The sequence below is a fragment of the Acinonyx jubatus genome, chromosome A3 (genome assembly GCF_027475565.1).
Source record: "Acinonyx jubatus isolate Ajub_Pintada_27869175 chromosome A3, VMU_Ajub_asm_v1.0, whole genome shotgun sequence".
In the NCBI taxonomy this organism is placed as follows: Eukaryota; Metazoa; Chordata; class Mammalia; order Carnivora; family Felidae; genus Acinonyx; species Acinonyx jubatus.
The window spans coordinates 108,037,527-108,059,548 of NC_069388.1; the positions used below are offsets into that span (position 1 = coordinate 108,037,527).

The 22,022-nt window shown below is 36.9% G+C and overlaps 1 protein-coding gene across 2 annotated transcripts in view; it reads left to right on the top strand.

The window, feature by feature from the left end:
• The window catches only part of PRKD3 (protein kinase D3), an 85,935-nt gene that overhangs the window by 39,641 nt on the left and 24,272 nt on the right, over window positions 1-22,022 (top strand). For both annotated transcript variants that reach the window (XR_008289586.1, XM_027033554.2), the window contains exons 3-11: window positions 61-199; window positions 1,512-1,643; window positions 2,390-2,547; window positions 7,709-7,901; window positions 13,551-13,628; window positions 16,974-17,157; window positions 18,581-18,704; window positions 20,372-20,449; window positions 21,524-21,800. Coding sequence is in view for 1 of the 2 variants with exons in the window: in XM_027033554.2 (XP_026889355.1) it covers window positions 61-199; window positions 1,512-1,643; window positions 2,390-2,547; window positions 7,709-7,901; window positions 13,551-13,628; window positions 16,974-17,157; window positions 18,581-18,704; window positions 20,372-20,449; window positions 21,524-21,800 (1,363 nt within the window). In the remaining variant the exon portion in view is untranslated. The remainder of the gene's footprint in view (window positions 1-60; window positions 200-1,511; window positions 1,644-2,389; window positions 2,548-7,708; window positions 7,902-13,550; window positions 13,629-16,973; window positions 17,158-18,580; window positions 18,705-20,371; window positions 20,450-21,523; window positions 21,801-22,022) is intronic.

Below are 22,022 nucleotides of genomic sequence, written 5' to 3' on the forward strand. Positions count from 1 at the left end.
ACATTTACTTATAAAACTGGAAACCTGTGGGTATACTGATATAAGACTGTTTTCTTGTAGTTTCCAGAGTGTGGATTCTTTGGCATGTATGATAAAATTCTTCTCTTTCGCCATGACATGAACTCAGAAAATATTTTGCAGCTGATTACCTCAGCAGATGAAATACATGAAGGAGACCTAGTAGAAGTTGTTCTTTCAGGTAAGTGGCTTCTTTTATTTTGTTGCCTTTTTTTTCCCAACAAACATTATTTTTTGTGCTAAATGCCTTGTTCTGTTATACTTAGCCTTTATACTATAGTTGCTTAACTTCTTTCATCTATTGTAACGGCTACCAGGTGATTTTTACTTTCAGGAAGGTTATATCACAGATGACACAGTAGGAGAATAAGCCCTGAATTGTTTATTTGAGTGTTACTAAGCTAAGGGAATTATCATTTGAACTGGCAGAAGAATATATACTCTTTGAAATAAATTGAAATAAAACAATTATACTAAAATTCAGTTCACTTATCCCCATTTCTACGAAGAGCATGGAAGAGAATTGAGGCTCAAAAAAGAAAATCAGGAAAAAAGGAGAAGTAATGAAGATGTGGAAGAGAAAACTGCAGTGCTGATCATTCCCATGGTTTAAATAATGCTCCTTCCCTATGTGTTCTCAGTGGACATTTTCTTACCTCCCTCCTTTCCCCCCCTCACCCGTTCTTGCCACCTGTTGTTCCTTAGCTCCTTCTGTTTCTGATCTCATCCAATAGCAGGTGGGCAGGATTTAGTGAGGAATGTAAAGGAACAGAAAGTGCACCTAGTAGGCCTGCAGAATTTCTTGTTTGACAGGAAAGGAGGGAGGGAGAGAGAGAAGGGTGTGAGAGGAAGGAAGAGAAGGAAAAGGAAAGCCAGCCAAGAGTTCAGAGTCCTGCCACCAATTTTTCCTCTTTTCAGACTCATCTTTGTTACCTGTTCTTGAGATCCTCTCTCCCCTCACCTTTCCTTATTAGTCCTCGATCCTTCCCATTTGATAGCTGCTGTTTTTTAGAGTCTCTTTTTCTTAACTACCAGGACTATGGAGAACAGACTCTGGAAAGAGCTTATACTGAGATCCTGTTAGAACTCATTGTGTTTACCATTGAGGTTAAGTTCCACAGTTTTATGGGTTTTTTTGTTTGTTTTTTGTTTGTTTGTTTTTACTTTAGTGTTCTGTTTCCCAGTGTGTTATAAGTTAAACAGTTTTAGACCTAACAACTATTTGTGATCTTGTCACTATGAGAATATTCTTTTGGAGATTGAAATATCTACCCACAGACCTCCTTTTGGAGCTCAAATTATTTGGACCTGAGGAACTTCCTAAAATAGTTTGAAACCCACAATATTAAATGCCGAGAATAGTTTATGATGAATGAAACTTAGAAAGAAAAAAAGATTCCACATACTTTGACATAAATGAGTATGGTCAACATTCTTAATATTATTGTAATTGCAGATATACGTTTTATTTTGGTACTTGTCTTTTTTAAAAGCTTTGGCCACAGTAGAAGACTTCCAGATTCGTCCACATACTCTCTATGTACATTCTTACAAAGCTCCTACTTTTTGTGATTATTGTGGTGAGATGCTCTGGGGATTGGTACGTCAAGGACTGAAATGTGAAGGTATGTGTTCTGAGTTTTGGTGTCTTTTGAAAGGGGATTTTGCATTTGCATTCTCTAATCGTTAATGAAAGAATAAGATCATTGGTTGGTGACTAGGTAGTAACCAGTGTTTAGAACTGGGCAGATCTAGTTTTTCTGCGTTAGAATTGCTAAGGGGTAGGAAGCAGGTGCACATTTCTGATTAGTCTTCTGAGTACTCTAAGGTGGAGGGTCAATAAAGTTTTTCTGCAGAGGGCCAGAGAGTAAATTTTTAAGTATTATTGGTTAATAGTCTCTGTCACAGCTACTTAAATCTGCTTTGGGCCAGGGAAGCTATAAACAAGATGTAGAGAAATGAACAACATGCTGTGTTTTAATAAAATTAATTATGAACACTGAAATTTGGATTTCATACAATTTTTATATATCATGGGAGGAATTTGGTACACAGTCTACAGTTTGCTGAAGTGCTTTAAGCTAATTGTTCTCAAACTTTACCATGTATCAGAATCACCTTGAGGACTTGTTAAACATACTTTGCTAGGACCTATCCCCAGAATTTCTGATTCAGTCGGTCTGGGGTGGAGCCCAATAATTTACACTGAATTTTTTGGCTTCTGCTTAGTTTTTCATTCAGGTTCTTAATTAGGATAACTATTGCTGCCAGAGAAAGTAAATTAAATAAAAGAAGCATCTATTTTTTATGTAACATACTTATATATCTAAGTTTCTTTAATCTATTTTTTTACCTTTTAAAATATATTTAGGCTGTGGATTAAATTATCATAAACGATGTGCCTTCAAGATTCCAAATAACTGTAGTGGAGTAAGAAAGAGACGTCTATCAAATGTATCTCTGCCAGGACCTGGCCTCTCAGTTCCAAGACTCCTACAGACTGAATATGTACCCCTTCCCACAGAGGAGGTATGTATTTTAAGGCAATAAGAGGGCATTTTACTACTTGTTCCTTATGTTTCTATGAGGTATATGACATCATCCTAGGACATAAATTATACACTAAAGACTACAAACATTCCTAGACTTAAGAAAATTAAAATATATTACTGGAGACAGAGTTTACCAGTAGTAATGAGTTGTGTATTATCTTCTTTGGGACCACGTTATCACTTGGACCACTGTGTTAACCTCCTAACCAGTATCCTGGTTCCCATACTTTACCTCATCTTTTACACTACAGTCAGATCATCTTATTTCACTAGAGCTTAATACACAACTCTGATTATATCGCTCCCCACTAGGAAACCTTTATATATTCTCGTTTCCAACAATCCGTTCTATTTAGCATTCCCTGAACACCCGATTGTTCCCTCTACCTTTGCTCTTATTGGTGTCCCTCCTCCATGCTTTTTTCAGACCTAGCTCAACAGCTGCCTTTCCTGAATTTTCCTCTTACCCAGAAGTTATTTTATTGGTCGAATGCCAAACCACTTTTCAGACCTGTCTAATGGTGTGTATATCATTCTACCTTAATATCATGGTGTCCTCAAGGAATTCATGATCTGTTTAGAGAAGACAATGCTCATGGTCTTTTGTGTGCCCTACCGTGCCCAGCACAATATGTTATACTCTGTATATGTTATACTCACTGAATATGTTATATTCAGTGATGTAAGAATGAGTGAATGAATGAACCCAGTGATTATCACAATATTCCAGTGAGATATTTTAGTAGATCTGTACATAATGAGATAGTTGAGACTTATAATGGTTAAGTAGTAACTTGACTCAAGTCACCGAGCAAATTCGTAAGCAACATTAGAATTAAATCCAGATTTAATTATTTTTAGATCAGGGATTTTTCCTAATATATTGTACCCGTGAAGAGTAAAATAGTAGATCAAGAGAGAAAGAAATAACTCCCTTGTTCTTTTGATAGTACTTAAAGTGACCTCCATCCATAGATTGCAATCTTATCATTTAGTTGTTTCTGTAACCCCTTTGGTCTTCCATAAATTAATGGCAAAACCAAGCCTTTGGGCTATTGGCTTGAAATCCTGGTCACAAGATTTTGCTATACTGAGGCACCTTAGAATAAAAGCTTCTGAAGTTCTTTCACAAAAATCCCATATTTCCCTGTTGCTTAGCACTAATGTGAGATGTTTAACTTAGAAAAAAAGAGTGCTGTGGCATAAGAACTGAGAGCAAAGAGTTATCAGAAACATATACAAGAGCTTGGGAAAGGACTGGTGATTGAAAAGTGAGTGTATTTTATACACGAACTACACAGGAAACTTAGGTCGCAATGGGGTCTGTAGGATAGAGGCGTGTTGTTTTAAGAGCCCCACAACTGATGCTGGGATTCCAGCTCCCCCTAGATGAGGAGTACTAGATTAGGAAATAGGCAGGACAGAGCAGATGAATCAGGTTAAATTTAATTCATTAGTTTCTGTTTTATCCTGAAGATGAAAATTCCTTAGGGAAGTGTATGAAGTAGAGTGACATGTTTGAATTGGTTAGATTGTGCAGAGTATTGTAGAATGAGTAGAAATTGTAGAGTAGAATGTGTGAAAAAAGGCTGCTTCTATCAGGCCACGCATGCAGTCTCAAAAAGGAAAAAGGTACAGTAAGAGAAGAGCTCATGGAGGAAAATCAGAGGGAAGCGTGGGAAAAGAGGACACACTAAAGGAATATAGGAGATACCAATGAGGAGATGAGTGCAGCCTTGAATCTGAACAAAGGTTAGAGAAGAGCTGACTCCAAATGGCTGCCCGGTGAGAGCCTCCTACGTTCCACGTGCCAGGCTTCATGATGGATGCTTTACTCGTCTTTTCTCATGTAATCCTTACCACAGTCCTGGAAGGCATAGCAGCTCTCATCCTGATTTCTTAGATAAGATGTGAGGAAGAAAAGTTTCTGAGTAGTCGAGATACTAAACTTCACTGACCACTGAGATAAGTTGGAAAAAAGGCCAGGCAGGAATAGAAACTTCTGAATCTGACTCTGGGGTTGTCATTGTTTACATGTAAGAAGGCAGTTTCTGTTGCAGTGCCTGAAGTCATTGTAAGGGAAGTGAGTAAAGAGACAGAGGAGCAGAAGCTAGTCTTTGGGACTAGAAGATGGTCACTGAATTTGGTTACCACAGGACCACTAAGACTAGAAAGACCAGACTTGAATGATGGCTCTTTGGAGATGAGAAGGAGGAATATTCCTTGCAGTACATTTGGGCAGAGGCCTGAGGGGCCAGGACAGGACAGAATCAAGGTAGAAACTGTTGGAACTAAGCGTATGCATAAAAGTGGAGGCATTTTTTTACTGAATAATATTCCAAAGTCAAATTTGTATAATTAGGGAATTTCCCCCCTTTGAATGCTTTTATTGCTTTTATTATTACATCTGATTGAGAGTTGGCAACATGTTATAAAGTTTTTGTAGGCAAATGTTCACTTTAGACATTAGTTGAAACCCATGCCATGGAAATAATCGGATTACTTTTAGAGAATTTCTGGCTTCTCATTAATAAAGAAGTAAGAATTTTAGTAGTTTGTAAAGAGGGGCCATTAAATCAAGGTAAGAGAAGAACTTTCACTCTAGTTACTCTAGTCTTAGTGGTCCCATTTTCACCAAATGTTCCACAGGTAATTTTACCAGTATCCTCCTTCCTCCAAATTCTGGTTCAGTCTTCCATACCTTTCCTGCCTTCCTCACTCAAGAGAGTGGTAAACCGTGGTCCCTGATGAGATTGTAGCCTATGCTCAGGTGTGTTTGAGATGGGAAAAAGATGGGACTGGACTTTCATGGAGAAGACCTGGGGCTAGGGGCGCCTGCCTAGGCGGGCAGTTAAGCGTCCAACTCTTGATTTTGGTTTACATCATGATCTCACGGTCATAAGATCAAGTCTCGTGTCAGGCTCTGTGCAGTGCATGGAGCCTACTTGAAATTCATTCTTTCTCTCTCTCTGTCTCCCTATCACATACATGTTCTCTCTCAAAAAAAAAAACAAAAAACAAAAAACAAAAAACAAAAAACCCACAGACAGAAGACCTAGGGCTAAGTCTTGATTATAATGCTTGCATATAAGTAATATTAATCCCTTTGAGCTTGTTTTTTCATATTTAAGTAACTTTGTACTAAACATGAAAAATTAGGTGGCTGCTGTAGCCCAGTCTCCTGAGTAGCTCCTTGCACACATGCTTTGTACCATGTCCCTAATACCCAGTCCCAGGAGGGCCTGACCAAAGGCAGTCAGTCACTCGCTGGCCACTGGCATATGAAGGGATTTGTTATGACAGTTCTTCCTTACAGGGGTGTCCTACATATTTGATGATGGCTGGCAAAATCGATCTTCTTCCATCTTGTGTGCTTTACACTTGAGACAAACCAAAAGTGGTAGAAGCAGGAGCAAGAGGAGCAGAGTGTTGAATCACCACTAGAATAGGGAGCCAGGGGTGAACAAAAGCCTACAACATCTGTTTCTCGTTCCCGCTGGCTTCCATTACTAGCTTTGCAGGATCGCTGCGGTGCTAAGTACCCAGCGTCACGGTGGAAGAAAAGAGCCAGGCTAGAGCGGGAGATCCTGAGAGCTGAAGCAAGTTTGGTTTGGGTTTTAACATTGTTTTTGTAACTTTTCTTAAATTAAACTGCTTCCTAATATGCTTTGGGACATTTGTGGCTACATAGTAGTGAAAAACTATCCATCAGAGACCATTTTTGTGTTCTTTTTATAATGTTCTTCTCCATTTGTATGTCCTTTTCTGTTTCTTCTTAACCTTCTTCCTGCTTTCTTCCAAACAGTCTTTTTTTTTCTTCCTCCCTTCATTTATTTCATACAGTTCTCTGTCTCTAGGTTTCTTCTGGCTTCTTTTGCTTTTATGGGTTGACTCAACTTCTCTGAGTTAGATATTACAAGTTATGGAAGGCGCATGAAAGGTCTCAGGACTTCAGTTCTGGCAGTGAAGATACAAGCAGCTACAACAAAATCTATAATATGTCTAGATGATAGGTGTTTTGTGCTTGAGAATGTGGACTATACTGTATTCATTTTTGTTTCTGCAATACACAGCAGAGGGTCTGGGCTGTAGTATAATAATCAGTGAATGCTGAATGAATGGGATGAGCCATATTGAACTGGCCTATAATTTAACTTGATTATTTTCTTTGTACATATAGAAAGTATCATAGTTAGAAAAATCTAGTTATCTCTCAGGTTACACAAAAATTTTTAATCAACATCTTTAATTTTCCTCTTTGCTCCTCTGGGGGAGTAAAGCCCAAATAACTAGAAAATACTTAAAATATCAAGGGACTTCCTAAAGCATCAGTACTGAGGGGTAAAGTTTTAGCTAATTTTGTATCTGCCATTTTTTATGTCATCATTAGACTTAAGTTTTGGGTTTTTTTTTTAATTTTTTTTTTTTTTAACGTTTATTTTTGAGACAGAGAGAGACAGAGCATGAACAGGGGAGGGGCAGAGAGAGAGGGAGACACAGAATCCGAAACAGGCTCCAGGCTCTGAGCTGTCAGCACAGAGCCCAACGCGGGGCTCAAACTCACGGACCGTGAGATCATGACCTGAGCCGAAGTCGGACGCTTAACCGACCAAGCCACCCAGGCGCCCCTAGACTTAAGTTTTTAACAAACATATTTTAGTATTTGTAAAAATACATTTGAAAAACCAAGACTTATTTCAAAATATTTTTAGACATCATGTTCAATAATTCAACATGAACAACAATAAACTTTCTGAATTTATTATTATTCAGAAAGGTTCATGATTATGATTCATTTCTTGGTTAGGTTTTTCAAGGGATTTAAACATGTCATAAATTCATTTTAAGGCTTTTGTTTTTTATTTGTAAAACGCTATATATGTCTGGCAAATAGTTCATCAATGAATATACATATGTGAGGATGAAAAAAAATTTTTTTTGGTATAAATAATAGCAAAAAAATCTGCACTGTTCACATTCAAGTGATGGTAAGTTAAGCTTCCAGAGGAAACTGCTGAGATGCACATTTTTAGATTTTTGGCTTTAGTGTTCAAAATAAATGACTTTGATCTCAAGTCCTGCTCTTAATACTTTGTTTTTAATATACTTAATACTTATGGAAATTACTTATGTTTTAGTCACATGTTCACCAAGAACCAAGTAAGAGAATTCCTTCTTGGAGTGGTCGCCCAATCTGGATGGAAAAGATGGTAATGTGCAGAGTAAAAGTTCCACACACATTTGCTGTTCACTCTTACACCCGCCCCACAATATGTCAGTACTGCAAGCGGTTACTGAAAGGCCTCTTTCGCCAAGGAATGCAGTGTAAAGGTAGGATTGGATGTTCTTCTTAAATAAAATTCATAGGTTTTTGTTAGGAAATTTGTTTCAAAATATTTATATTTCAGAAGCATAGGCAAAGAAATTGGTTTCATAGTTGTTAATTTAAAAAAAGAAAAAAATGCATGCATACACACACATTCATATTTATCAACAGCTATTGCTCTCTGCAGTATATGTACTATGTACCAGGAACTACAATACAGAAAAGCTAGAATTTGGATCTGTAAGGTATGGCTGCTCTACACCTATCAGTATGGGGCAGTTAGTAAGCAGGTGAGCAGATATTTGAGCTTAAGTCTTTCTGATTCCAGAGCCAAATGCTACCCAAAATATAAAATAATGCTTTCCTCTTGCCCTTAAACATTCACACACACACACACACACACACACACACACACACACACACACATATATTACCAGAGTTTTCTTGTTTTTATTTATAATTATGTAGCTAGGAAAGCTGTACCAAAACTGTTATTCCAGAGACTAATCATACTGAAATAGGAAGAATATAAGTAGAAGCCACTGGAAATGTGATAGGGATTATCCATATTCGGGTACTAACCCAGAATACTATCATCGTATTCTAAAAACATCTCTCATTGAACCAGGCTTTTAATAGAATAATGGAATATTTTTTCCTACAGTTGTGTTATTTTTTATGTTTTTAAAGATGATTTTAACTTTTGTTTCATATCTCCTTCACAACACTCCTGAACAATATAGTGAAAACCAAAACAGTTTAAAATGTGTTATTAATTATTGAGCCAGGATGGGGTGTAAGTAGCCTGTCTATAGTTTTATGTACTTATTTTTATGTGATTATTTTAACGGTTCTTGGTAACATACTTTTTATATAATAGAAGTGATGTGGAATTGAATTATCTAGTTTTATATAAATAAAACATTAGAATTGAGGTCTTTGCAACAATAAATCCTATTTACAATACAGAATAAAATAATTGTACATAAATTTGACTTAAGTATATGAGAAAACTTTTCTTGGCAATATATGGTGACATGGGAGAACAGCAGATAGAGGACAGGTTGTGCGTTTGTTGCCAGGTAGTTAATAACTATCAGGCAGGCATAATTAAATGTTGAAATTTTATTTCAACAGCTTACTTTTAAATATGAGTTAATATATAAATTAATACTTTAAAATATCAACACTAAAGTATATTGGCAAGCAGCCACTAAGGAATGTTTTGGGAAAGAACATTAATAACAGATGTACAAATTCTAGCCAACAGATAATCTTAGAAAAGGTTGTAAGTAGTGCTGCTCTGCTGAACAGAACAGAAACATTTTAAAACCATCTGCAGAGCAGTACGATAGTTTGTAGAGGACCTAACATAAATATGTAGATTGATGAATTTTGAAATAAAACCAGTTAACTCTGCCACTGGGTTATTGATTTAATTTCTTAGCTCTAAAAAAATAATGTTTCATGCTTGTATTGGTTCAGAAAGTAGCACGTATTGGTTCAGAAATATATATATTTCTGTATAACTAAGCTATTTTAATGATCAGTCAGAAACAATCACTTATTTCAGTGACTTCTTTTTTGTTTTTTTAGTTTTTTTAATATTTATTTATTTTTGAGAGAGATGGAGTGTGAGCAGTGGAGGGGCAGAGAGAGAGGGAGACACAGAATCCGAAGCAGGTTCTAGGCTCTGAGCTGTCCACACAGAGCCCGATGTGGAGCTCGAACTCATGAACCTGAGCCAAAGTCAAACTCTTAACTGACTGACCACCCAGGCACCCCAGTGATTTCTATATTTTTAAGATATGAATTAGGATATTAAAAAGTAAAACAGTCATTTTCATTCACTTGTCAAGCTAAGAAAGAAAACAGTAATTTAGTTAAAACAGTTATGCTGGATCATTTGAGAAGATACACAGTTCCAAGAGCAGCTACTCATTCAATCACCTGTTTTTTTGTTTAAAAAAATTTTTTTTAAGTTTATTTATTTATTTTGAGGGGGGGGGGGGAAGGGGCAGAGAGAGAGAATCCCAAGCGGGCTCCATACTGCCAGTGCAAAGCCCAGTGTAGGGGCTTGAACCCACAAACTGTGAGATCATGACCTGAGCTGAAGTTGGACACTTAACTGACTGAGCCACCCACGTGCCCCATCACCTGCTTATTTTCTACTTTGTAATATTAAAACTTCAAGACAGCTTGAAAGCATACATAAAATATAAGAAAATATGAACAAGTTAATAAGAACATGAGTAAGAGTACAGAGAAATAAAAATGCCTGCCATTAGAACCTACCTACTTGCTGCCGACAGGCCACAAATTTGGCTCTACATTTTCAAAGCGAAAATGGAAATCTTGTTATTGTTATAGCTTGCATACCTCATGAGATAAAAAGCAAATCAATTACTTAAGATAAATGGAAGATGTTAATATTAATATCATATATGAATTTTTCTAGGGCCTTTCATTTTAATACAAGTTGGGTCACCCACCAAATTATTAATCATGGGACTTTTTCTTATAATAACCTTTACCTTATGCCATTGGTGTGATACCCAGAACTTTCTTGAATCACAAGGGCTACAAAATCATTCTAAGTCAGGACTTGAAATTATTTTCTTCCGGATATTGCTGGAAGATGGAATTCCAAGGTGGAAGGGCGTAGTACACAGTAGTAATAGCAGAGGGTCTCAATTTTGGTATCACCTAAAAAACACTTTTAAAACACATTTCTCAGCCCCACTCCCAGAGCTGCTGATGTAATAGGTTTGGAGTGTCACCCAGGAATTTGCATTTCTAACAAGTTCTTTGTAATGCTGATTCTGCTGGTCTGGGAACCAGAGTTTGAGAACCACTGAGTTACTTGTAGTGTTGAATAGCTTGTACCTGACATTCATCTGCAGTGCTATCAACTCTGATGTTCTTGCAGGCTGAAGAGAACTATATATAAAGGTGGGAGACGTTGTGCATGAGAAGCTCATGCCTTTCCTTACAAGGCTGTATAGGAAAGCCCTTACTAATTCCTAATAAAAGCTTGTAGAATCTCAGTCTCTCTTCTGCATATGCACCAGGTCCTAATAATTAGGAACTGAAAGTAAGTGCTTGACATATATTGGAAAGTAGTCAGCCTGAGAAACTGTCAAGGGGAACATGGAAAGATGAGTATGAGTTAATGGAGCTGCCAGCAACATTTTGGCAATGGTTATATGAATAGTATTAGCTTCATTTTACAGATAAAGAAACTGAGCCCTAGAAGAATTGGGGAAGATGGCAGCAAAGTAGGAGGAACCTAGGTTCGCTCATCCCACAGATACAACTAGATAATTATCAAAGCATCCTAAGTGTCCCAGAAATCTACCTGAAGACTGGCAGAACAAACTCTACAACTAAAGGTAGAAAAGAAGCCACAATGAAGAAGGATGGAAGTGTGGGATGTGGTTTAGGGAAGAAATGGATCTTAGCTGCTGTGGAGGAGAGGGAGCCATGGTCATGAGAAGGATGAGAGAGAATGCACAAGGGAATGCACAAGGAGAATGTTGCCTCATCCATTGGCTTGGAAAGCAAGAGGGGCTGAATTACTTGAGTTCTTGCAGTCAGCAGAGATTAAAGCCTGAAGTTTTAAGCATCAGCAGACTGGACTCTGGGAGTCTAGAGGTATTGGGGCTGCCTTCAGAGACAAGACAGGCAAACAACCTGGGGGCAGACAGTGTGGAAGCAACAATCTGAAGAATGCCTGGGGCACACAGTGAGGAGATTATTTGCTCTTCTTGGAGCATGCCCCTGAGAAGCAGAGTTCACAAAGAGCCCTTTCTGGGAACAAAGGAGCTGGTGCCATTTTTTTCTCCTGCCAATTAGTGGTCATAGATCAGTGGAATAGAATGGAAAACCCTGAAATGAACCCACAACTGTATGGTCAGTTAATCTTGGACAAAGTAGGAAAGAATATCCAGTGGGAAAAAGACAATCTTTTTAACAAATGGTGTTGGGAAAACTGGACAGCAACATGCAAAAGAATGAAACTGGACCACTCTCTTTTACCATACACGAAAATAAACTGAAAGTGGATTAAAGACCTAAGTGTGAGAACTGAAATCATAAAAGCCCTTGAAGAAAGCACAGCAATAATTTCTCTGATATGAGCCATAGCAACTTTTTTCTAGATAGGTCTCCTGACCCAAGGGAAACAGAAGCAAAAATAAACTGTTGGGACCACATCAAAATAAAAAGCTGCTGCACAGCAAAGGAAACAATCATCAAAACTAAAAGGCAGCAACCTATGGAATGGGAGAAGATATTTAAAAATGACCTATCCCATAAAGGGTCAGTACCCAAAATACATAAAAAAGTTATATAACTTAACAGCCAAAAAATGAGTAAGCCAATTAGAAATGGGCAGAAGACATGAATAGACATTTTTCCAAAGAAGACATACAGATGGCCAATAGGCACATGAAAAGATGCTCAACATCACTTATCATCGGGGAAACACAAATCAAAACTACAGTGATATATCACCTCACACCTGTCAGAATGGCTAAAATCAACAACACAAGAAACAAGTTTTCGTCAGGATGTGGTGAAAGGGGTACGCTTTTGCACTTTTGGTGGGAATACAAACTGGTACAGCCTCTCTGGAGAACAGTATGGAAATACCTCAGAAAGTTAAAAATAGGGGCACCTGGGTGGCTCAGTCGGTTAAGCGTCCAACTTTTGATTTCAGCTCAGGTCATGATCCTACAAACTGTGAGATTGAGTCCCATGTTGGGCTCTGTGCTGACAGTGTTGGAGTTTGCTTGGGATTCTCTCTCTTCCTCTCTCTGCCCCTTTCCCACTCATGCTCTCTTTCTCTCAAAATAAATAGACTTAAAAAAAACAAAGTTAAAAATAGAACTACCCTATGATCCAGCAATCCCACCAGAAGTATTTACCCACAGAGTACAAAAGCACTAATTCAGAGAGGTAACATGCACTCTTATGTTTATAATAGCATTGTCTACAATATTTAAATTATGGAAACAGCCATTATCAACAGATTGATGAATGGATAAAGAAGATGCGGCATATATATACAGTGGAATATTAATCAGCCATAAGAAAGAATGAAATCTTGCCACTTGGTAGATGGGGCTAGAGAGAATTATGCTCAGCAAAATAAGTCAGAGAAAGACAAATACCATATGATTTCACTCATATGTGGAATTTAAAAAACAAAACAAACGAGCAAAGGGGAAAAACAGAAACAAACCAAGAAACAGACTCTTAGCTATAGAGTTAAACATCTTAACTGATGGTTACCAGAGGGGAGGTTGGTAGAGGAAGTGTTAGAAAGGTTATAGGGATTAAGGAGTGCATTGTGATGAGCACTGGGTGATGTATGGAAGTGTTGAATCACTATATTACATACCTGAAACTAATATTACATCATGTTAACTAGCTGGAATTTACATTAAAACTTAAAAAAAATAAATTAAAAAAAAAAAGAAATGGAACCCTGAGGAGTTGAATACCTATTAAGAGGTGGCATCAGAATTTGAAACCAGACCTTTATTCCAAGACCTGAGTTCTTAGTAAAGGAAAACTTTAAAAAGTCTCTAAGCATATCTGATACTGCCTGACTTTTTACATACATTAATAAACCAAATATTTTATTTCAGATTGTAAATTCAACTGCCATAAACGCTGTGCATCAAAAGTACCAAGAGACTGTCTTGGAGAAGTCACTTTCAATGGAGGTAAAATTCTTTTTCTTAATTTGCCTAAACGAGCAGAAAAGGTCACAGTTCTTTTGTGTATTATCTTTGTATAAGGTTATATTTGCATGTTTTATTTTGTTTACTTTGTTTCTTAAACTTTGGCTTTTTAAATTTAATAATCAAGGAAAATACAGATAATCAGTAAAGGTACACTTATTGTATTGTATTGTATTGTATTTTATCTTATTTTATTTATGCCTTCCCATTTTTCCTATAGCCACCTACCATTTGTAGTCTAATGTTGCCAGTGGTGTTGCATATTTTCTTCCATCCTTAGACATAAAATACTTCTTTTTACACCCTGCTGTTGTCCCTAGAGGTGTTCATAGTTCTAATACTGACTGCTTCTGTGTGCCAGGCACAGTTCTGTACTCTTTACATACATTGATATTTAAACCTAAGAACAGCCCTTTGAGTTAAGTATTTACAGATGAGTAAACTTGGGCACAAATACATTGAATAAGTTGCCCAAGAAATATAGCCAACAGTTTATAGAGTTGGGATTTGAACCCATATGATCTGGCTTCTTAGTCCATAGTCATTAGAACACATTGTGCTGCCTCACTGTCTCTTTCTCCATCAAATAATCATTTGCTAAACATATTCCCTCATATGCCTTTTTCTTTTCTTTTTTCAAGATTATATAGTGATTATGTTTTTGGAGGGAAGGAATAATGATCCCAAGCATAATTTTTTTTTATTGTTTGCCTGTAATATATATTTTTTTCAATATATGAAGTTTATTGTCAAATTGGTTTCCATACAACACCAGTGCTCATCCCAAAAGGTGCCCTCCTCAATACCCATCATCCAAGCATAATTTTTATTTAACATTTACAGGACTGGTAAAAATTAAATGTAAGTAGTTCTGTAGGATGAAAAGTATAAGGAATGGAAATTGAATTTCTTAAGATTTTAATGTTTTCTTTTATGGCATTTTTTTTTTTTTAAGTTTATTTATTTTGAGAGAGACAGTGCGAGGGTGGGGGGCAGAGAGAGAGGGAGATAGAGAATCACAACCTGGCTCTACACTGTCAGTGCAGAGCCCAACTTTGGGCTCAAACTCACAAACCATGAGATCATGACTTGAGCCAAAACCAAGAGTCAGTCGCTCAACTGACTGGGCCACGCAGGCGCCCCTGTGGCATGTTTTTTATGGTTGCTATTTAACACCATTGACAGATCGTGATTGGTTTTCTCATTTGGGTTACTCTGAATTAATGCAGCTTTGCTATAGACTAAAGTTTCCTCCAGATTTATGGTTCATGTATTTTTGTACTTTACTACTGTTTGACAGATGAATATGAAATACTATTTATATTGGTTTTACTAAGTAGTTTGAACATCTTTCAAATGGTTACTGGTTCTTAAGGGGTTTTTTTTTTCCCCTATAAATTATCTGTTCACATGTTTTGTCCATTTTTCTGTTTATTTGTTACTGATTTGCAGGGAGTTGTTGATAATTCTACCTAATAGTTCTTTGTCAGTTATACTTGATGTAAATACCTTCTCTGAGTTCTGGATTATCATTTTTTTAAGCAGTGTTATTGAGAAACTTTGCATACTTGGCACATTTAGTTTATTCACAAAGTTAGGCATCTATCAGTGCAGTCCAGTGTTAGGACATTTTTCATTACCCTGAAAAGAAACTCCATACACATTAGGAGTCACTCGTCGCTCTTCCCCACTAGCCCATGGCAACCACTAATCAACTTTCTACCGCTGTGGGTTTGTCTATTCTAAGCTTTTCATACAGATGAAATCATAATATGTAGTCTTTTGTGACTGGTTTCTTGGACCTAGCTTAATGTTTTCAGGGTTCCTCCATGTTGTAACATGTATCAGTACTCGTTCTGCTTTGTTGATGAATAGCATTCCTCTGTATGAAGATACCACATTTTATGTATCTGTTCACCAGCCAGTTGATGGACATTTGAGCTGTATCCACTTTGGGGCTATTATGAATAATGCTGCTATGAACATTTTGAGTACAATTTCTGTGGACATATGTTTTCATTTCACTTGGGTAGATACCTAGTTGTGGAATTGTTGAGTCATATGGTAACTCCGTGTTTTAAAATTTTGAGGACTGCCAAACTGTTTTCCAAAGCAGCTGCACTATTTTACACTCACTTTACCAGCAGTGTATGAGGATTCTAGTTTTTCTGAAAGCTCACCACCACTTGTTATTATCTGTCATTTGGATTGTTGCCGTCCTACTGAGTATGAAGTAATACTTCCTTGTGGTTTTGATTTGCATTCGTGGATGGCTAATTGATATCCACATCTTTTCACATACCTGTTGATCATTTTTACATCTGCTTTGGGAAATCTCTATTACTCTGGTCCTTTGCCCATTCAACTGGTTATTTCTTTTTTTATTATCGAGTCTTAAGAGTTCTTTAAACATTTGAGATACAAGTCCCTTATTTGATATATGATATGTAAATACTTTTTTCCCTTCTGTTGGGCAGACTTTTTGCTTTTTTGAGGTATCATTTGAAGCACAAAAGTTTTTAATTATAATCAAGTCCACTTTAATTTTTCTTCTGTCACTTATATTTTTGGTATTCTATCTGGAAGGCTTTGCATAACCCAAGGTCACAAAGATTTACTCCTATGTTTTCTTCTAAGAATTTTATAGATTTAACTCCTACATTTAGATCTGTGATCCACTTTAAGTTAATTTTTGTATTTGGTTTACAAAAGAGGTCCAGTTTCACCTTTTTGCATGTAGATAATCCAGTTCTCCCAGCACCATTTTTGGAACAGACTATTTATCTTTCCCCAACAAATTGCCCTGGACCAGTTAACCCAACATACAATAGTGGTGGCTAATTTTTTGCTTTGCTTCTAGTATCTTTTGTCATACAGAAATTTAAGTTCTAATTATTAAAAATTTTTTTTAAATGTTTTTATTTATTTTTGAGAGAGAGAGAGAGCAAGCAGAGTAGGAGCAGAGAGAGAGAGGGAGACACAGAATCTGAAGCAAGCTCCAGGCTCTGAGCTGTCAGCACAGAGCCTGATGCGGGGCTCGAACTCACGAGTTGTGAGATCATGACCTGAGCCGAAGTCAGACACTCAACTGACTGAGCCGCCCAGGCGCCCCTAAGTTCTGTTTAAGCAAATTAATTAATTTTCTGCCTTAGGGTATGTGCATTTTATATCTTCCTTAATTAAATACCTCTTTATCCATAAAGATATTTTCCTATTTTCATTAAGAGTTTTAAAACCTTTTTTTTTCACATTTCATATACTTTTTCTATTTACATGTATTGCTCTCCCATTAATATGAAACTCTGAATTCATTTAAAACTTTGCCAGAACCTTCCAGTCTGGGAACAGATACAGATATACCAATGGATATTGACAGTAGTGACATGAACAGTGATGGTAGCCGGGGCTTGGATGACATTGAAGAACCATCTCCTCCAGAAGATAAGATGTTCTTCTTGGATCCGTCTGATCTTGATGTGGAAAGAGATGAGGAAGCTGTGAAAACCATCAGGTAATGCACGTGTGTGTATTGCAAGCTACTTCCAAATGCAAGATTAGTCCAGGTGCTTCATTAAGAAAGAAAAAGCCACATTTCTTTCAGTGGAACCTAGAATGTAATTTACAATACAGTTAAAGTATTGCTAATTCCTTTACATGCACCACAGTATTTCTGAAATAAATTATACACTCTTGCCATCTACTCAAGATGGGAAAGTATGAAAATCCTTGTTAAAGAGAAAAATGCTTTATTTAAATGTAGTCTAGATATTATATCTGGCTGTGGAACAGCCACCACAAGGTGCCGGAATTAAACTATCAATTAAAGCAACCAGCTTCTTCATTTAGGCAAATTATCAGATGTTAGAAACACCAGTGAGAATATATACCTGCTGAATGTTGCACAGAGATGATGGTGACAAATTTGGGGGCAGTTTTCATTTTACCACAATTAGACTGTTAGCACTTTGCAAAATGCTATTGGATTATAAAACTTATAAATATCCCCCTTATGTTTATAGAAATTCAGTTTTTTGTGTATACAGCTTTGTAGGATACACTACTTTGTAATAAAATGTGAATATTTTGGCAGGTTTTGTTCTTCACTGGCAACAAAGAAGTATTTAGAGAAAATGGATCATTTAACTGAGTGGTCATTTATTCATTTTGGCTTGTCATTAGATTGCAGCTATTATCATTATGAACTAAAACTTACTGTTTACCCAGTTCGGAGACTGTGAAGAGAACTTAGCTAGCTTCCTAATCATGAATATTTCATAATTTAAGAGAAAATATTTAACTGAGATTCAAATTGAAAAACCATGTATTTTTCACACATATCCCGTCAAATTCTTTTACTTCCAGCTGTGCTGTTTCTGACCCATGTTTCAATATTACCTGATTTGACGCAGTACTTTATTTTATTGTCTTAATTGGTAGCTGTAAATCATTTTATTAGTATCTATTAGAAATACTTTTTCCTAACAACATGAAAAATGGAATTTGACATTTGAACCATGTGATTTTGTGAATAGGTATACTTGCTTTTTACCTTGTTACGAATTTACTAGTTAATCATGCTGCCTAGGACAAAAGAACCTTTCTCAACAGCAGTCCCAAATGAGACCCTCTTCCAGGCTCCAGATCTTCCAGTTGGGGAAGATTCTTTCTGCTCTGTTCATTGTTTTGTGTTGGGACCTTCCAAAAAATATTGATGACACATAATGAGGACTTTCAGGATTGTCTTAGTCTTTTATAAATCAACTGTGTATCATCATGAAAGGATTAATTTCTTTTTCTTAACCTATTTCTGTAAGATATTTTGAAAAAATTTAGCTCAGTTATCTTTAAAAAGGCCAGTGAGCTTACAGTATTCATAGGATTTTTTAAAAATTCAAATTATCAATATTTTATCATAAATGTTAAATGTTTTGTAGTCCGTCAACAAGCAGTAATATTCCGCTGATGAGGGTTGTACAGTCCATCAAGCACACAAAGAGGAAGAGCAGCACGATGGTGAAGGAAGGGTGGATGGTCCATTACACCAGCAGGGACACCCTGGTCAGTAGTCACAGATATTTTAATATGGTAGTGAAAGTTTGTTACGTACTTTATTTTGTGCATTTTTAAAATCAAAATGAGGATGTAATATGTATTAAGACATAGTATATTGGAACTGTAGTTACATTTGTAAAGAGTTCTCAAAAGACAGAACGTTGAAATATCTTTACAAACCAGTAGAGCAGTAGAGATTCAGAAGAGGTCTGGGGATATAACATCAAATACAAAATCCATGAAATAAATAATAAGAGGGACTTCATTATAATTATAAACTCCTGCTCTGCGAAAGACAGTATCAAGAGAATAAGACAACCACTGGCTAGGAGGAAGTATTTACAAAAGAGACATCTGATGAAAGACTTCTCTAAAATATACAAAGAACACTTAAAACTCAACAGTAAGAAAACAAACAACCCAATTAAAAAATGAGTCCAAGACCTTAACATATACCTCACCAAAGAAGATCTGTACAGATGGCAAACAGGCATATGATGAAGATGTTCCACATCATATGTTGTCAGGGAGATGCAAATTAAAACAACAGTGAGATACCACTACACGCTTATTGGAATGACCAAAATCTGGAACACTGTCGACACCAAATGCTGGCAAGGATGTAGGGCAACACAAACTTTCATTCATTGCTGATGGGGATGCAGTGGTATAGATACTTTGGGAGACTGGTGGTTTCTTACAAATTATGGGCTTTGTGATTATGATGTATCAGTGTAGGTTCATCAGTTGTAGTGGATGTACCACTCAGAAGAAGGATGTAGGTCACAGGAATGCTCTGCATGTGTGGGCACAGGGGATATATGAGAAATCTCTGTACCTTCCCTTTAATTAGGCTATGAACTTAAAACGGCCAAAATCTTCATTTTACAAAATTATTTTAAGAAACATTAAAAAAAAGCCACGTGTCAAAAAAAGCAAAGACAAATGACAAACTGAAAAAAGTATTCTGAAGTCATGTTCTAGACAAGGATTCATTTCATGATATGTAAAGGATACCAACAAATTGATTCAAAAAAAATGCAAACAAAGAATGGGCAAATAATATCTACAGAGTTCACAGGCAGGAAAATACAAATGACTTTTAAAGATGAGAGCTTGATCTCATATTTAATAAAAAGTACAATTTAAAATTTCACTGAATTACCTTTTTTTTTTATCAGTACAGCAAAGATCAAAAAGTTTAGTGACATACTAGATTAGTGAAGGTTTGAGTAAATAGGTACTCATGTTGCTGATAAAACTATAAATTGGATCAAATCATATGTAGGATAATTAATACTGTCAAGGAGAATTACATGTGTACATATCTTTTGACCTGGCAAGCCAATAGGTAAATTAGAAATGTAGCCTACAGATGAATTACATATCAGTGCATGTATACCACACGTATATTTGCACGTGCTCACATAAAGTTCCCTAAAAGGATTCCCAGAAACCTACTACCGTTGCTTACGTGGGGTAGGGTGGACTTGAGTATGCTTATGACTACATATCCTTTTTCTGTTCGCAGAATTTTGACCCCCGTGAATTTTAAACCTATTCAGACATACAAACTTATGAGTATAAATGAAAGGAAAAAGAAAGAAAGGCACAGGTACTTTGGAAGAATCATTATTTTTATACCTAACAGTTGTATGCCCTTTATTTTATAGAGAAAGAGGCATTATTGGAGACTGGACAGCAAATGTCTCACATTATTTCAAAATGAATCTGGATCAAAGTATTATAAGGTAAAGATTCCACATTTAAAAAAATAACATACATTAAAATATCGTATGTTTTCCAGGTATATTAAAGTAATATTTGTTAGTTATTATATTGGCATATACTGTGTATTATGACTCTGCCTAATATCGCTTATAAGTCACTCTTGAGTTCCTTGTTGAAACAGTTTTCCCCCACCCTCCATTTCACCCCCCACAGCAGCCCTGCTACCAAAGGATGTTTTTTGTTGTGTGTTCCTTTGGTCTTGGCCTGCCTGTCAGGTTGCTGCTGATTTCCTTCTGGACACCATGATTTAGATCGGGCTGTTCATGATCATTGCCTGTCCAGAAGAGGCCGGTGTGGTATCCATGTTCTCCCTGCTCCATTTGATCTTAGGCCCCGATTCCCACATGCTGCTGCTTCGCTTTTGTATAGTCTTCTTTGCCTGGCTTGTTCCACACTTGGCCATGTCACAGACCGACACCAAACAAAATTGTAAGTGGAGCGATTGTATCCTTAAGAGAGATCAGAAACTGATGACTTTGAGCTGGTTGGGTTCTTTTAAATAGGTTTTTTGGGTGTGTTTTTTTTGTTTGTTTTTTTTTTTTTTTTTTTTTTTGCCTCAGGGAGTAGACTACACATACAGAGTTGTTACAGTTGTGGGCAGAACCAGAATGGAGTGCGTGAACAACCTGTGCTAGCGTTCTCCTTTTGCTGTTGTTTTTGCTTTGTTTTCCTTTGAGGGCTGCATCTTGCAGACAGCAGCTGGCAGAGAAGTAATTGTTGAGTTGATTTAATGACAGTTGGAAAGGGACAAGTGTTGGATACAGTGGCGGTTAACTCTCCCCAGTCCTCTCCTTCCTTGCATTCTAACAACCTGCTATAGGCTGGAACACTGGGTTAGTACGCTCCAGGCTCTGCCTTTGGCAGATCACTGATGGCAGATACTACTGTAAGACTTGACTGCGTGCTCCGTGTACCACATACTTGTGTTCATCTTAGTGCATTCGCTAGAAATGTGTATCTTTGATTGTTTAGCGTATTTGAAAATAAAAACAAAGATGTATTTATATTTTTTAATGCTTGATTTTTTACTGCAGGAAATTCCCCTTTCAGAAATTCTCCGCATATCTTCGCCACAAGATTTCACAAACATTTCACAAGGCAGCAACCCACACTGTTTTGAAATCATCACTGACACGATGGTATACTTTGTTGGGGAGAACAATGGAGACAGTTCCCACAATCCTGTTCTTGCTGCCACTGGAATTGGAGTTGATGTAGCACAGAGCTGGGAAAAAGCAATTCGCCAAGCCCTCATGCCCGTTACCCCTCAAGCAAGCGTTTGCACTTCTCCGGGGCAAGGGAAAGATCACAGTAAGCAATAAGCTTGTTGATGGCTTTTCCCCCCTTTGGTTCTTAAGCGTTTTGTGGGTGTGGTTGTGTTTATGTATTTCTAACGCTCATTTTAAGCTTCATCGTCAGTAACCAATACTGCGGGTTAATTCCTTTATACAATTCACGTTGGTTATAGTGTATCCATACAACCCCCAGTATGAAAGAAAAGGTTCCAGAGTCAGTCTCCCTCTCCAGGCTCTG